At 37.0% G+C, this 16,445-nt stretch overlaps 2 protein-coding genes across 4 annotated transcripts in view; both read left to right on the top strand.

The window, feature by feature from the left end:
- The window catches only part of LOC124133511, an 83,314-nt gene extending 73,076 nt beyond the window's left edge, over positions 1–10,238 (top strand). For all 3 annotated transcript variants that reach the window (XM_048384469.1, XM_046497912.2, XM_046497913.2), the window contains exon 5: positions 10,013–10,238. The gene's annotated coding sequence lies outside the window, so the exon portion shown is untranslated. The remainder of the gene's footprint in view (positions 1–10,012) is intronic.
- Positions 10,021–12,396, top strand: LOC125373416 (sonic hedgehog protein-like). Its single transcript, XM_048384470.1, has one exon. The coding sequence runs from the start codon at positions 10,346–10,348 to the stop codon at positions 11,303–11,305; it is 960 nt and encodes a 319-aa protein (XP_048240427.1). The 5' UTR covers positions 10,021–10,345; the 3' UTR covers positions 11,306–12,396.
- Positions 12,397–16,445: the final 4,049 nt, after the last annotated feature.

The raw sequence follows: 16,445 nt of genomic DNA, 5'->3' as shown, positions 1-16,445 counted from the left end.
AAATACACCATAATCACTGTGGAAACATTCATAACTGAAATCTGTCCACAGTTCATATACACAGGTGCCTTGAATAATAATATCCCCCCGGCAGCTGTCTGTAAAGTAACCACTAGTAAATGTGCAATTCTGTATGTAATGAGTCAACAGTTGAATGTTCTTTAAGAAGCATACATTGTTTACCCACTGAATTGTTTTCAAATTCTGCCCCGGAAATGAACCCGTTCCCCAATTGAGTCTATGTCAAACTTCATTCCATAAAATTTAAAAAAAATAAAAATCAGAAAAATCCCAAAATATCAAAAGGCACCACTTCAGTATGTGCCTGATTGCCTTGCCAAGTTTCGATCAAATACACTGAATGGTTTTCGAATTCTGCCCCGGAAACGAACCCCATCCCCAATCGAGTCTATGTCCAACTTCATTCCATAAAAATTTAAAAAAATAAAAATGAGAAAAATCCCAAAATATCAAAAGGCACCACTTTAGTATGTGCCTGATAGATTTGCCAAGTTTTGATCAAATACACTGAATGGTTTTCGAATTCTGCCCCGGAAATGAACCCCATCCCCAATCGAGTCTATGTCCAACTTCATTCCATAAATATTTAAAAAAATAAAAATGAGAAAAATCCCAAAATATCAAAAGGCACCAATCAAATACACTGAATGGTTTTCGAATTCTGCCCCGGAAAAGGAAATGATTACGGACAGACGGACAGACAGACTGGCTGATCGCTATATCCCCCCGCATTATATACTTTGAAGGACTTTGAAACCATGCTTGCACATCTCAGATGTCACATCAAATACATCGCCTTTACTGCCCTGGGATTATTTTGACACATTGATCAGTAATGTCTTTGCTTGGGCATGATGTGAAATTGGGTTGAACGTCACATTCAAGATAATTTTCACATATATAGCGATGTGCATGCGTATGTGTGTATGTAGTTGGGTGCAGTTTTATCAGCCATATGATCACAGCTGGACAATTCATGTTTTATCCCCTTAATGTTGAATCGTTATGCATATATCTAAATATGAAACTGATGAGGTGGTCTCACTGGCCTCCCATGTTTCTTGTTCAGGTTGGTAAATGAGTGGAGATCATTATAATTTACCCGAAGCTTTAGTTAAACTTCTTGGCCAAATTCAAAAACTTATCTTTTTATGCAAACTGTGTGAGTGGCAGGATATTCTTACCCTTTTAATGAACACCTGATGATTTCCAGTGATCCAGTGATATGGTAGAAAATGTGAATGTTATCAGTCTGAGAAGAGAACATGTTTGCAAACCTAGAATTGATGTTAAAGAATACAAACTTTAAACAACAATGCCGAAGAGTGAGTGAGGGAGTATGGTTTTATGTCACTTTTAGCAATATTCCAGCATAAAATACATGGCTTGCTACTTTCTTGAAAGTTCAATAGTTTCCACTATTTCCAGTGACTGGTGTTAGTATGGGCAAAGATGTATATACGTCTTTGGTATGGGGAATCTTGGGTTTGTTGCCATGATTTTTTATGAGATGTTCCGAAAGGGCAGATCCAGGGTACAATTTCCTTCTGTATTACCACCCGGCCAATGTGCAGCCAAGCGATCAATCAGGCTGCATCACCAAAATATTGGCTGCACCATTTTATCAAATATTGAAACACTGTATTTTCAGTAATTTTGAATAATAAATTCAAAGAAATAATAGACTTGAAAATGTGGTCTAGTATTTTATTTTTAGGAAATCCGGATATGGCTTTTCATTGTATTTAGCGAGCCTTGGCGAGCTAAATACATAGTGTTTATTCCTAATACAAGATATTTACCATCCCCAAACACAAGCGTGATAACCTCTTTATCATATAATGCCATTCTTTAATTCTGTGCTTCAAAATCGCTTTCCCTCTCTCACAAACATTACCTAAACATTGCGAGTTTTCCTGGAATGCACACATTAATATTTATTACGTCACAGGGTAAGTGATGTGTCAGTCGGACATTGACAGTAGCAAAAATAGTTCCAACAGAAATCTCTTTCTTATACAGTGGCGAAGCAACATACACGCAAAACAACAATTGTTCTTAATTGTCTTTCGCGGCAATCCATCGGTCTGTCCGCTAGACTAACTGCCCTTTGTCAAGGGGAAGCTACTCTAACCCTAGTGTATGAGACGTCACGGCCACGGTCAGACGTTGTTGACAGTCGGTCTGTCCTGTCATAACGTTAAGAAGTGTAGTCAGAAGTACACACAGCGACAAAACGAAACAAGGTAACAATTCAAACTATTTTAATTTGTCGAGAAAGGTTCAAGCCAAAGAGGTCTATAAGTACAGATATGGCTTCTGATCCCACTTGGCTAGGCCTCGTGGACTGTGTCGAAATTTATATCTCAAAAGTTGCCAAAACTTATAAAATGCCTTAGCTACGTCGCAGTTAGACACTGATTTTCAGTATATTAGATTGTTCTTTTGATAATGAAAGCAATTATCTCTGTAGTTTATCCAGATTCCCGATGGGTAATTCTGACTCGATCGCTGAATGTCGAGGGCGATGCCATGTTTGTTTATAAACACTGAAAGAAGTCCCTACTTGACCTTTGATATTTGCATCTCTATCCGCATATGACCCAAACGGACACGTTTTTATCTGTTGGCTTTATCATGTTTATCCTGCCGAGAAACCTACCCATTATATGATAAAATGTTTTACCTGCACTGATGCAGCTTGATGTAGCGAAATCGATCCCTGAGATATCATGTCAGATTTTTTAATAAAGGTCTTCTTTTCTCTTACTATTGTGGCATGAAGTCTCCGAATTTGCATGAGATCTCATACACACCTCCCCTGGGGTTTGGGGTAAGCTGGATCGAAACTTTAATGTTGGCTTGTAAAGTGTTTTTAAAAGCCCTGTTGGAGGTGAAAGTCACACCAATGTTGGCTGTTTTTTGTGAGAACTATGCTGAACTGGGCCAAGATTTTCCGAACGATCATAGCCCTAAAATATTGTAAAGTTGTCGTAAGGCAATCATAGGCTATCGTAGCCTATTTTCGAAACTGTCGTATCCCTAAGATATCGTAAGACTGTCACAAATCTAGCCTCATATCTATGGTAAATTTCTTTTATCTTCATCCAAGAAGGCGGCATACTTTGCAATTGATATTTTTCAAACAAATAATCTGCTGTACACTCGAACATTGACATTTCTTTTGGTTCAACTGTGTGATTCAAATTGACACTTCAAAAACACGAAGAACACATCAAAGATTTCACATAACTATGGAGTCCATGCTGAAGAAGCGTGAAATTTCGATAATTTGGGAAGGATAAAAACGGAAGGTGTGGGCAGGTTCTATAGTAATGACCGTGACTTTATTGATAACTCGGGGGCAGCTTATCTTAGTTCATACTCTGAGAGTGGCTTCATTTCGTATTCGCCCGGCGAGACCTTGCTCAGTATTACAGTTTTCATAAAGCGCAGAGTTCCACTGTTATATTTTCTGGATCGCATTTGTGACAATGTCTTAATCTTTATTTTCGCATTTTATAAAATTTTATCAATCTACATATGTGACGAAGTGCAAAACTACAAGCGTTTCTCATCAGGTTTTACATCTAAAATTTATTGATTTAACAAGAAAATACATCTGATCAAATATGTATATAGTATATTTGTTTAAAGAGTAAATTTAATGTTTTTCTGGCAAAAGTAATTGTATTTTGTTTTGTTTTAAAAACAACACCTGTTATCTATATTATTGAAAGACAAATATTTGATAACAAGTGATTAAATATTGTCTGTTGAATAACTGCATTCTTTAAATGCATAGATGTATGCCATTAAATATAGAATTATTTATATATTTTGACAGCAAAAGTTAAGCACATATTTTGGTATTGTATTTTCGAGAATGACGATTTGAAAAATCAAGTAAAAAATGGGTTCCCATGCGCGTTTGGGTTTCAAATTTCGTCAATAATAACATATTTTGAACATTGTCCAAAATTCACTTTCCAATATATCTTTGCAGAAAATGTTGACATGAATGAAATTTACTGACCAATATAAAATAGACATGTTCACCAAAATAATCTTTGAATTTTACATTCAATGGACTGATTTTAAAATAATAATTGATGTTGGTCTTTATAAAACTTAAGTGTACATTTACCAGTTTTATATTAAAAAAACATAAATACTGGACAAATACTATTAAATGACCCTCAGCAATGATATCAGACATGCCAAACATCATCGAACTACGTTCAAGAATAGATTTCACACATTACAATGTAGATATTTCGCTCCTCAGCCAGATTTAAATCAAATCAGACAAATCAGTATATTAGCTCTACTTAATTTAAAAGGATAGAAAAGGATTACATTATTTGTATGTGGCCTGTTCCATATGACAACATATAACTTGACAATTCATAAATTATCTCCCTTTGTGAACGAAAATTAGTGTCACTTTCAAATTTTGAAAAGAATTATGGATCTAGATAGATAAAAAATAATAATTACATCATACAAATAGCTTGTTATTGTATTTGAGTCCTTGGTTTATTTCTGAAACACATTGGATATATAAATAACAAATAAACTTAAGCTTACATTGTCATTACAACTCGCTCAATCTGAACAATTTTTGTTTTGAGTGTTTCCAGGTATATTGTTGGTGTCGTCTCTAAAAACTTTACTTTTGACATAAATGCAAAAACAAGCAGCATTGTGAAACTGACGCAGTATACATCATGTAACATCAGACTTGAACACGCATCTCAAATGCTGAATGCCTGCTGTTCGATCATGTCATTTAGAATAATGTCCCTTACTTTCGTCCTCGACTTTGAAGTGAAAATATTGAAGTATCTTTTTGCACATTATTTCACTTCTAAAAGATATAGTGTGGTAACACTAAACTTTTTGATTGGGTTTGAAAAATGGCACACGAATGATATTTGTGTTTGGGTGGTCATGGCATATTTTATCATAATAACAAAATATCTACATGTAGGACGAATGCAGGATTTACAGAACGTCACTCAAATAGTTGCGTGTTAAACAATGTGACCTGAGAATGTGATCATGAGTGAGTGAGTGTGTGAGTTGGGTTTAACGCCGCTTTTAACAATATTCCAGTTATATCGCAGCGTGTCAGCTTAAAGTGGGAGGAAAGCCCGATGTGATGCAGGTCTCAGACGTTTACCACTTCGGTGAAACCCACGAGCACGGGTATGGTGCTGACAAACCTAGAAACATAATCGGCACGAACCGGGATTCGAACCCACGATCATAGGTTTCTGGCGTGCCCAAGGGACGCAACTCTGCACAGCAAATCGCGGTGCGTTAGAAGACTGGGCCACCCGTGCCCCCATTTGATCATGAATTCCGTGTCACTTATCTATGTTGTTGTTTTTGTCAGCAGCTTGGAAATCCCTGGGACATCGTTGGGAAACACCCCACGTTTTCAATCTCTAATACAAATGAGTTCTCTGTCACGATAGCTATTGTATCTTTGTGCGATCTGCGACAGGTTTACCATCATTTCGAAAATGTATCTAATCTTCAACTTAAGATATCTTATCTTTGAACGTAAGTTGTTAAGATTAATCGCAGCTGAGATCGTTTCGAAAATCTAGGCCCTGGTAGGGCCTTTGTATAGGATGTTGATGAAGATGGGTACTGGGGCTGATTTTGACTTTGAAACAGGATCTTTTCTGGGTTTTATGAATGGTGCTGAGAAAGATGCTGGATTTCTTTGAAAAAACTGTCAGGATTGCAGATGGCTCATCGGGTGAGGGTGTCAAGTATGGCTTGTTTGATCTGTAAATGGTGGTTGGACATGTAGTGAATGTACTGGTCCGTGTGACTGGGTGTACGGTAGGTGGCAGTGTGGATGTTGTCATCTAGGACCGAGGGCAGCGTGTGGTTTATTACCTAAACAAGATGTTAGTAATAAAATGCAAGTTACCGATTATTCATTTTTAATTACTTACACTGTCAAGATTAAAGATCTTTTCACACTTTAACAATGTACACAATGCTGTTAGTTTAGAAGGATTAACAGAAAGCAGCAGAAACAGTATGTGCATTAAATCTAAGAATCACAAGATAGATAAACACGGCAAACATATCAGTTAAACGCTGCGCCAGTAGCTTTAGGCCACGCCCCCAAATAGGTTTGTTTGGAAGCCGGTTGTGGAGCGTGTGATTTCAGTACTTTCACTAAGACATTTAAATACTTTCTATGAATATCACAAATTTTTCTCTTTGGGAAATCGACTGAATGTATCTGGGACTTTCCCCCCCAAAAATCGCAATCAATGTTTTCAGTTTCTCTCCCTTTAATCTCATTGCCTTCGTCATTGTATTGTTTCTTTGTATATTGATCCCACCTTGTGTAAACATCCTCATATATTTAAACTCTATGTGCTTACTCAGTATTCACCAACTGAAGGGGGAAGTAGTACTGACACGACGTGACAAATAGTGAGTGAGTGAGTATGGTTTTACGCCGCTTTTAGCAGTATTCCAGGAATATCACGGCGGGGGACACCAGAAATGAGCTTCACACATTGTACCCATGTCGGGAATCGAACCCAGGTCTTCGGCGCGACAAGCGAACGCTTTAACCACTAGGATACCCGACCGCCCACTTGACAAATAGAAGCTGAAATGTCATGTATCCATGGTCTTCCAACTTCTCAGAGTAAGCATTTGCCACTCACACAATTTGCAGTAAAAAATCAGTGTTTGTTGCCCTCCCCAACGCACACGTATTCCTTGCAATACGATGGACCACTAATTTTAGTTCGTTATAAGCATATATACAACATCTATACAGCAAATGGCCGGGACCAAAAATTAAGTTCGCAATATCCGTCAGTTCGTTATAAGCATGTTAAACGCATTTGAATGTAAATGTTTGCAAATACATGGAAATCATTCCACAATTTGTTAGGACGTCATCAATTGAACAGTAATTACCTACGCCTATCTGACCTCGTCTGAGGTCCGTGACGTAACTTCAGGTTCTGATGATGTCACTTCCGGTTTTGATGATGTCACTTTCATTGGTCTTGACATCATTCCTGTGACCTGATCACTTGACGTTAACCTATGACCTGTCCAACACTTATTAGAAAACATGGAATAAAAATTTAACTTTCCTTTCGAAGACTTGCCATGGGAAGTACATGCCTCGCACAACCTTTTTTCCCAGCCTTTGGCTAGGGGAGCTACTTTATAATAATGGCCTGTTCTTCCATTACCGGACCAAGACTGTAGATACCATTCAGATCTAGCTGTATTTACCCCAGATAAAAGGTTAGTGAATGTGTTTGGTGATTTCCATTGGCAACTTGTCATCTGCTAGACAGAGCTCTAATTTTGTGGGCTTTAAGAGTACCAAACACAGGAAGTTCCTTTCGTTTTGATAACTTTCTAAAATCATAGTTTTTAACCATCTTACCAGACTCTTTTGCGATATCTCTATCTGAAGCCGTTTTGCAAAAAATAGAGACATTTCAAGCCTCTACAATGTAGCCGTTGGATAGAATCAGAGAACAAATAGGGCATACATGTCAAACCGATGGATCTATCCCTTTGCTTTGAGCAGGAAATGTATAATGTCAATGTCCTAACCATTCCAGAATTTATTGATTCTTGCTACCAACTCTGATAAGGTTCTGATAGTAATGGAACTCCAATCCTCAGCATGCGTTAGGCCTGAGAAGTCATGAGTTTGTAGTTTAGAGATCTATCTAAATGAACTGTCCACCAGAAGGTTCAGCTTACTTACCATGTGTTGGGCAGACATCCTGCAATGTATTGAGTCTACCAAGTCGAATAAACGTGTTGTCTTGTGTTTCACTCCACTTGACTAAGTACTGTAAGTACACTACCACCATGGTGTTGTCTATAGCCATCAGGATAAGAGCATTCATTGATTGCGGAATAGATCACTCACACCTCTAGACCATTCATATGAAGGTCTCTCGTGAGCTCTCCACATCTCTTGTATCACTAGACTGTCCATATGGGCACCCCAGCTGAAGTTGGAAGCACTCTTGTAGAGGTGATGTTTGTCTTCTGCAAACAGAAATGCAATGCCCAGCATATCCACCAAATGAGCCGATCCAATAAAGTTTGGAGGGAAGGTTACTAGAATGTCCAAGTTTGTTGACTATACTAATGGGACACAGGCGAATACATTAAATCATGTTTTAATGACATCCACCTTCTAGGAGTCTGGTTGGGTCAATCTGCCATATTGGTGACCATCTGCAACCACTTGAGACCCTTCGGCGAACAAACGATTCTTCTATGTACAATGTAGTTAGAATCTGGCTCCCAGATACATCATATCCTGTACTGGGTGAATTTTCAACTTGGTTCCAACAATCATTTGGGGCAGAAAAATCTGGATCCTGTCCTGATAGGCTGACAGAGAGTTGGATAAGAGCAAACTGCCAAGTGAACAGCCAAAGTGTGGTGAATATCCTGAAATGGCAGAACCTAGACTCATTACAGCAGGCGTTGACTCAGAATCGGAGATATTTCTTGTGGAAAAACATTCAAATGAATGAATATGCGCATTTCTTGTTTTGCATTAACAACCAATCAGTAATCTCGCTTCGCTGAGTAAGTCATCATAAAATTGTGTGACTTGAAACATGGCTCTCATTTGTCAGTATTGGCATACTTCCTTCTGTGATTTTTATGAACGTAAAATTTTTCATGTCACTAATGTCACCAGTACATAAACAATTTTACACCGTAATATTCCTTTGCTCTAAATCCGAGAATGAGTCAGCTGGGATGGCATCCGTTCCTTCCTCAAATTTTCAATTTCGATGGAGAAGGCCCGCAGGGAAGGCTTCAGGAACATCAAAGCTGTAACCAGTCCAAGGATCCAGGCCTCTTCTTTTTTGGCTGCCTCCTTCCTCTTAGCCATGGATTAAAACTTCATGAACTTCTGATAGTCGTCACTAGGGAGATATAAGGAGGACTCCATCTTGCACTACCACCTAAGCCCTAAATAGCAACTACAACCACTCAACATTCACATAAGTGAAGAATGATCTAGTTGACTAGAGGTCAAAAAGCCAGTCTAAACTGTAATGCAGTGTGATATACAACGACGTCGGTGCACTGTACAACCTCAGACAAAGGACTTAAAGCTTTCTGTCTTCAAGCTGTTGATACAAGGCTTGGGAAGCAAGATACTGTCAGTTTCACAACTAATTATGGATAGTTGACAGTGAAGAGAACCTCTGTTGAAAATCTGAATATTTTATAGTGTGATGACAGCCACAATACAAGATTTATGGCACTGATGTAATAGAGGTTTTGAATTTGCAAGAATTATAAACATTGGGCCCCACATTTCCTTCATTACGGTTTGAAAAGACAGGAATGATGAATTGTGAATATGTACAATGGGCACTACATTCAGCTAAATTGGTTGTGATGGCAAATGTTTACAGACGATAAACAAGCCTATTGGTCAGATGATCTTGGTCTAGAAAGAATGCAATTTATCACTGCTTACATCTGATACATAACCATGGTAACAGCATGCATGTTGATTTTTCCAACATCAAATAATTTATTACTCACACATTACCAGGTGAGCTAGCCTTGTCAATAGCATAATGGACCCGTGAAGATCTGGGGTAGAATAGGTATTCAGCAACCCATGCTTGCCGTAAATGACGACTATGCTTTTCGAAAGAGGCGACTAACGGGATCAAGTGGTTAGGTTCGCGTACTTCGTTGATGCATGTCATCAATCCAAAGGTTCTTCTACTTAAATTAACAATTCTGTTGATGCCTCTCACATGTAATGGGGAAAAAGCATTGTATTTAAACTAGGTGTAACCAGATGCACAAATAACAGCATCATAATATCTTATTTGGTAGACACACTAATCTCTTTAAATCTAACCAGAAAGTGTATTAAGAATTAATAAGACTTGAAGCTTTTAAATTAATATGTACAACTGTCTAGATTTCAGATGGAACACTTACAGACCTGAACATTGTAATAATAGGAACTACTGGTCAAGGGAAGAGTGAAACTGGTAACACCATCCTGGGAGACAATGCATTTGATGCACATGCATGTAGTGAGACTGTTACAAAGTTATGTCAAGAAAAATATTCATTTTATGGAGCCAGGAGAATCACAGTCCTTGACACGCCTCATGTAAATCCAAACAAGCAGGGAAATTTGCGAAAAGAGATTGAGGACTTCTACAAATTACATCGGCCTAATGCAATTTTGGTAGTTTTGCGCTGGAACACGCGCTTCACTCAAGAACAAGAGGAAATCTTTGCCATTATGGATGAAGTGTCCTCCAAAGGGGAATTGTCAAATCACACTGTACTGGTATTTACACATGGAGATACATTTCATCCTGAAATTCAATCACATGATGCAAAGATACAGAAGTTCAAGGAACACATGATGTCAGAGGAAGGCATCATTAAAAGGTTATTGGAAAAGGTTGGTGGTCGCTTCATCCTTGTCAACAACATGGAAATCTCCAAGCTGAAAAGACTGAGAGAAGCTGCATTCATTATTGAGCAGATTGATAATCTTATGGTAAAGGCAACAAATGTAACAGTTCAAGATGAACCAACCATATCACAGGTTCCGGGCAGGAGCCGCTTGTCATTGCTTGGATATTGTATTCCTGGATTTCCGGCTTGTTTTCCTCAAAATGCTGAAGTGGTTTCTCACACCAACGGCTCCATTCTTATGAAAGACATTCAAATTGGAGAACAACTCATGTCAGTATCGTCTAATGGTGAAATCACATACAGCCCTGTTTTCTTGTTTGGTCATGCTAATTCAAATGTCACCAGCGAGTTCATCAACATCATCACCCGACAAGTTTCTATCAAGCTTTCTCCAGACCATCATATCTACACTAAGTATGACAACCAGATTGTAACTGTTCCTTCTAGACAGATCACCAGAGGAAATGTCATCTTCAGACTCGACAGCAATAATAATAGATTAGTAGAAGATGAAGTGACAGATATTTGTTTCTGCATTGAAAAAGGCCTGTATGCCCCCTTCACTATGTCTGGTACACTAGTTGTTGAGGGTGTGCTGGCCTCCTGCTATGTAGATTGTGTTCCACCCAACTGGGCTCATCCACTGCTGTGGCCAGTCCGTCTAATGTACAGAATGTCTCCCTCTTTCCTTGCCTGGATTTCCAAGCCTCAGACGGATGGAATACCAAACTGGATACACTGGATCATGGAAACATTGATCAAGAAAAAACTGCATTGAGTCTTACAGCTTTCACTTTCACCATGATCGTTTCTGCAGTTCAGGGTGCCGTTGTACAAAGTGATCTTACCACTAAGGTGATCGTAACTCCTATACCTTAACATAGACTTATGACAGTCGTAGCGCTAAGTTTGCTTTGAACAACGGAACTGAGATTTCCACTCGTCTGTTTGAGTGCATTTTACAGTTGCACAGTGAAAACAATACTATACCAGTGCACAACTTTAAGTAATATTCACAATGTTTTTCCTGAAAATATACCTGCCTAAGAATCATGCTGAAATTTGTTAAAACATGACTAATTACTTATAAGCTATATTTTAGCTCAACTATCAATGTATACCGTCTATGGTGTGGTCTCGCTTTCTGTTTTAGCCAGCAAAAGTAATTTGAATTGAGCTTTTAAATAAAAAAGTGAATAACAAAAACATTCTTTACTTGCTGTTATCACACTTAAATGATTTCAATGAAACTATTCTAAAATGTCTTGCAGAACCTACCCATGATAGTGAGAAGGAAAAAAAACCCATATTTTTCAAGTATTTATACTAAGCAAATATTCCAGATGATTTTACTGCTTCAAATTTCAGTTTCCAACCAATCAGACTGCAGCCCACACTCTCATTTATTTTACAATGTGTTACATTGTGAATCTAACATTGCTTAGGTTGGAGCCATTGTTTAACTTTGTATATATTACATTTATTTGTTGCTTAAACAGGTTGAAGAGTTGTAGTATAGATAACCAGTTTATTGATGACTTTTGCATATCACTTTCTGCATATATGATTATATGTGCTAAAGAAATATCAATGTAAATAACAAGCCTATTTTGTTGAAATTCTTGTGACATTGTTACACATGTGTTGATGATGATGCAAGTTGACCAGAAGGAAGGATTTCCTTGATGACTTGTGTTCCATTTCGTGTAAAACATTTTGTGTAAAACATAAGTTAAGGAAATGTCCATGTAAACAACAAGCCTATTTTAATGAAATTCTTGTGACATTGTTACACATGTGTTGATGATGATGCAAGTTGACCAGAAGGAAGGATTTCCTTGATGACTTGTGTTCCATTTTGTGTAAAACATTTTGTGTAAAACATAAGTTAAGGAAATGTCCATGTAAGCAACAAGCCTATTTTGATGAAATTCTTGTGACATTGTTACACATGTGTTGATGATGATGCAAGTTGACCAGAAGGAAGGATTTCCTTGATGACTTGTGTTCCATTTTGTGTAAAACATAAGTTAAGGAAATGTCCATGTAAATAACAAGCCTATTTTGATGAAATTCTTGTGACATTGTTACACATGTGTTGATGATGATGCAAGTTGACCAGAAGGAAGGATTTCCTTGATGACTTGTGGTCCATTTTGTGTAAAACATAAGTTAAGGAAATGTCCATGTAAATAACAAGCCTATTTTGATGAAATTCTTGTGACATTGTTACACATGTGTTGATGATGATGCAAGTTGACCAGAAGGAAGGATTTCCTTGATGACTTGTGTTCCATTTTGTGTAAAACATAAGTTAAGGAAATGTCCATGTAAACAACAAGCCTATTTTGTTGATATTCTTGTGACAATGTCACACATGTGTTGATGATGATGCAAGTTGACCAGAAGGAAGGATTTCCTTGATGACTTGTGTTCCATTTTGTGTAAAACATTTTGTGTAAAACATAAGTTAAGGAAATGTCCATGTAAACAACAAGCCTATTTTGTTGAAATTCTTGTGACATTGTTACATATGTGTTGATGATGATGCAAGTTGACCAGAAGGAAGGATTTCCTTGATGACTTGTGTTCCATTTTGTGTAAAACATAAGTTAAGGAAATGTCCATGTAAATAACAAGCCTATTTTGATGAAATTCTTGTGACATTGTTACACATGTGTTGATGATGATGCAAGTTAACCAGAAGGAAGGATTTCCTTGATGACTTGTGTTCCATTTTGTGTAAAACATAAGTTAAGGAAATGTCCATGTAAATAACAAGCCTATTTTAATTAAATTCTTGTGACATTGTCACACATGTGTTTATGATGATGAAAGTTTACCAATAGGAAGGATTTCCTGTTACGATGTGTGTATAACAGTTCAGAGGAACATGTATTAATTGTGAGAGTAATTGTCATGTATCAAAACATTTTAGTTACTCTGTGGGGCTTATGGTGCCGCACCAATACCAAGTACCAATGCCTGTTGTAACACCTGACTACAGTGTGACTCTGATGGTTACTAAATGTCCTGGTTGGTTGTGTCATCATACCCTGATGAAGTACATTAGTTTGGTATTATTTCATCTTTAGTCTTGGTTTGCCTGGTCCAGGACTGACAAAGCAGTAATTCTGCAGACTATGGCGTTAAACAAGATTTCCCCAGTTGTATAATGTTGTAAATCATTTTACAGGAAATCATATATATTCATTCAAAATTAAATTAACATTACATATCTACCAGTTGGCAAATACCGGAAATGCACGTTTTTTAAGCCCTGGGCTTAATTACGTATTTTGACTACTTAGTTGAGTAACAACATACCAATATTGCAGTTAATGCGGGTTTGTCATATGCGTTTAAAATATCACACTGACCAGCAGAATTTCACCTACATTAGGGGTCCATGGGTCTTGTAAATCTGGATACCTTTAACGGTGTTTAAGGTGCATTAGAATGTAAATTGGACACATAGAAGCAATACAATACAATACATGTTGTTGAAGAACATCTGGTATGGGAGATCAATCAAGTTTTCAATTTACTGTAAGCCCATGGGCTTAAAAGCATTAGATGTTTTCTGTTTTAAGCCCATGGGCTAAATAAGGAAACTAAAAAACGGGCAGTCCTGGTAACTTCCTATTCTCTCCTGTGTAGATGATTACAAATAACAGATTGATTAGCCTATTTGGATACTTGAAGTTGTAAAGCTACCAACTTTGAGGGATTTGCTAGTTATGTCTTGATACGATTTTGTTAATTAATGCTGATGATATGTTGTTATTCTATAAATGAATTCTATTATGATTACTTAAGACATTTAAAGGAGCAAAATAAGACACTCTACTTGACATGATGTATCTAAAGACAAGGTTTAGGGTATATGTTTTAGGTAAACAAAAGTCACGAAAATCAGAAGAAAATACAAATCTACATAAATTCAAATTTGCTAGAATTAAAAAAAATAAACAAGTCCTTTGTGACTTGTTAGCAGATGTTTTCTTATCTTTGTCATAAATATGTGCCTGAGGCCAAATGTTTGTCAAGATGTGACCATAATTAAAACAAAGCAGATTGCAACAAATCTTCGATGCAATTTGAGATTGATAGTTGACAAATAATTATATTTAATATCTTGGAGTGTCATTTTATGAACCTTTATTATCCATGAAGACAGGATTTCAACTTCTTTTCCATTTTCTTTCAATGCAATGTAAAGTTACAAGAAGAACCATGTCTCAACTGCTCAAATGCTATCAGCCATGCAGTTCTTAAGCTTCACCATATATTTCTTGTTTATCCAGCAAGTACTAGCTTCTGTACCTCAACATCACATTGAACATTAAGAACGAAGAAGTTGAAATCCATAAGTCAATCGTACACCCGTCTTCATGGAATATATTTTTACATTTTTTACTTCTTATTGTGACAAGTATATATTCCATATTTGAGTAGTGTGTAGTTTTATCTCCATATTTTCTTATATTCTTATAGTTGCATATACCACTCAGTATGTTCTCATCTGTTACTAAGCCTCTGTTAGACTCTGTTCAAACAACCTACCACCAACACTCAAACAACAAAGTATATAGAGTTATGTCCCTTGGATCTAATGTGATATATTCAGTTCAGAAAAAAGCTTATTCATGACATTTTGATAATTGTCAGACATATTGGGTAGGAAAACAACTTAAGGATTAACATATAATAATTCAACAAGCCAAATGGTCATCTATACAAGGGCATACATTATTTCAACTAAATCTGAAAAATAGATTTGTTTGTTATGTGTTTTTTAATGCTGCGATCAGCAATATTCAAGCTGTATGACGGCGGCCTGTTAACAATAGAGTTTTGACCAGACAATCAAGTGATTGACATCATGAGCATCGATCCACGCAATTTGAATACGATGACATGTATCAACCAAGTCGGCAAGCCTGACCACCCGATCCCGTTAGTCACCTTTTACGGCAAGCATAGGTTGCTAAAGACCTATTCTACCCCGGATCTAGAAAAATAGAAGATTCTAATAGTTTGTAATGAATAATTAGCGTGTAACGTACGCATGTCGATGAGAACATATTGTGTCATGACTTATCTGCATTGTATCACATGTATTATTCATCATTGTTGCAGCCTTATCGTAGAGCCACATAGTTACATTTATCAAGGATATAGTTGAGCACTATCAGAAATGCACAAATTATTGGTTCCTATCTGTATCTCACTTTCTCAAAATGTACATCTTGGCAGCTCCTCTTTGTTTTAATGGCCCTTTCTGATCTAATAATATAACCATATCTCAATCCGAAACAACTCTTTAACTGACGGGCCTTTACTGTTATCTGGATTATCCCTGTAAATGTATGAAAAAATAGGCCATGAAAGGCATATAAAAATGGCTTGGTCAAACACTCAGATAATTAAATGGCCCAGTGTAATGTGTTTGGTAACTTTTTCCTTTCTAGTTTCATTTTGAATTGAAAATAGATCATTGATGTGTCTCTTCAATGGCCACTGAGAGGCAGCCAAATAATACTTAAAATGTGGCATAGGCCACATCCGTTTAGTTACTTGTTTTATGTTTTACAGATCGACCTGTTTCTTCTTAGTTATGCAGAATCCCCAATACTATGTTGTTTGGTATATTTTGATTTTTGATCCAGCTTTGACTTTTGATTTTCACATACTCTCATTTTAAGTTCACCTGACTGAAAGTCAAGCGAGCTTATGTCATGGCCTGTTTGTCTGGTGTGCTTCATGCTCAGTGCATCATCAACATATGCTCCTCAGCAACATTTAGAAACTATAACTAAAACGTCACATTTATTACTCGCCACCCCAATTTGTTCATAGGTTCAAATCTTATTTTCAACATGTTCTAAATGTATTAATAAAATTTGGTATTGTGT

Source organism: Haliotis rufescens, unplaced genomic scaffold, assembly GCF_023055435.1.
Source record: "Haliotis rufescens isolate VD_foot unplaced genomic scaffold, xgHalRufe1.0.p SCAF_5, whole genome shotgun sequence".
In the NCBI taxonomy this organism is placed as follows: domain Eukaryota; kingdom Metazoa; phylum Mollusca; class Gastropoda; order Lepetellida; family Haliotidae; genus Haliotis; species Haliotis rufescens.
The sequence above is the reverse complement of the archived record's forward strand: the minus strand, read 5'-3'. Positions and strand labels throughout refer to the sequence as shown.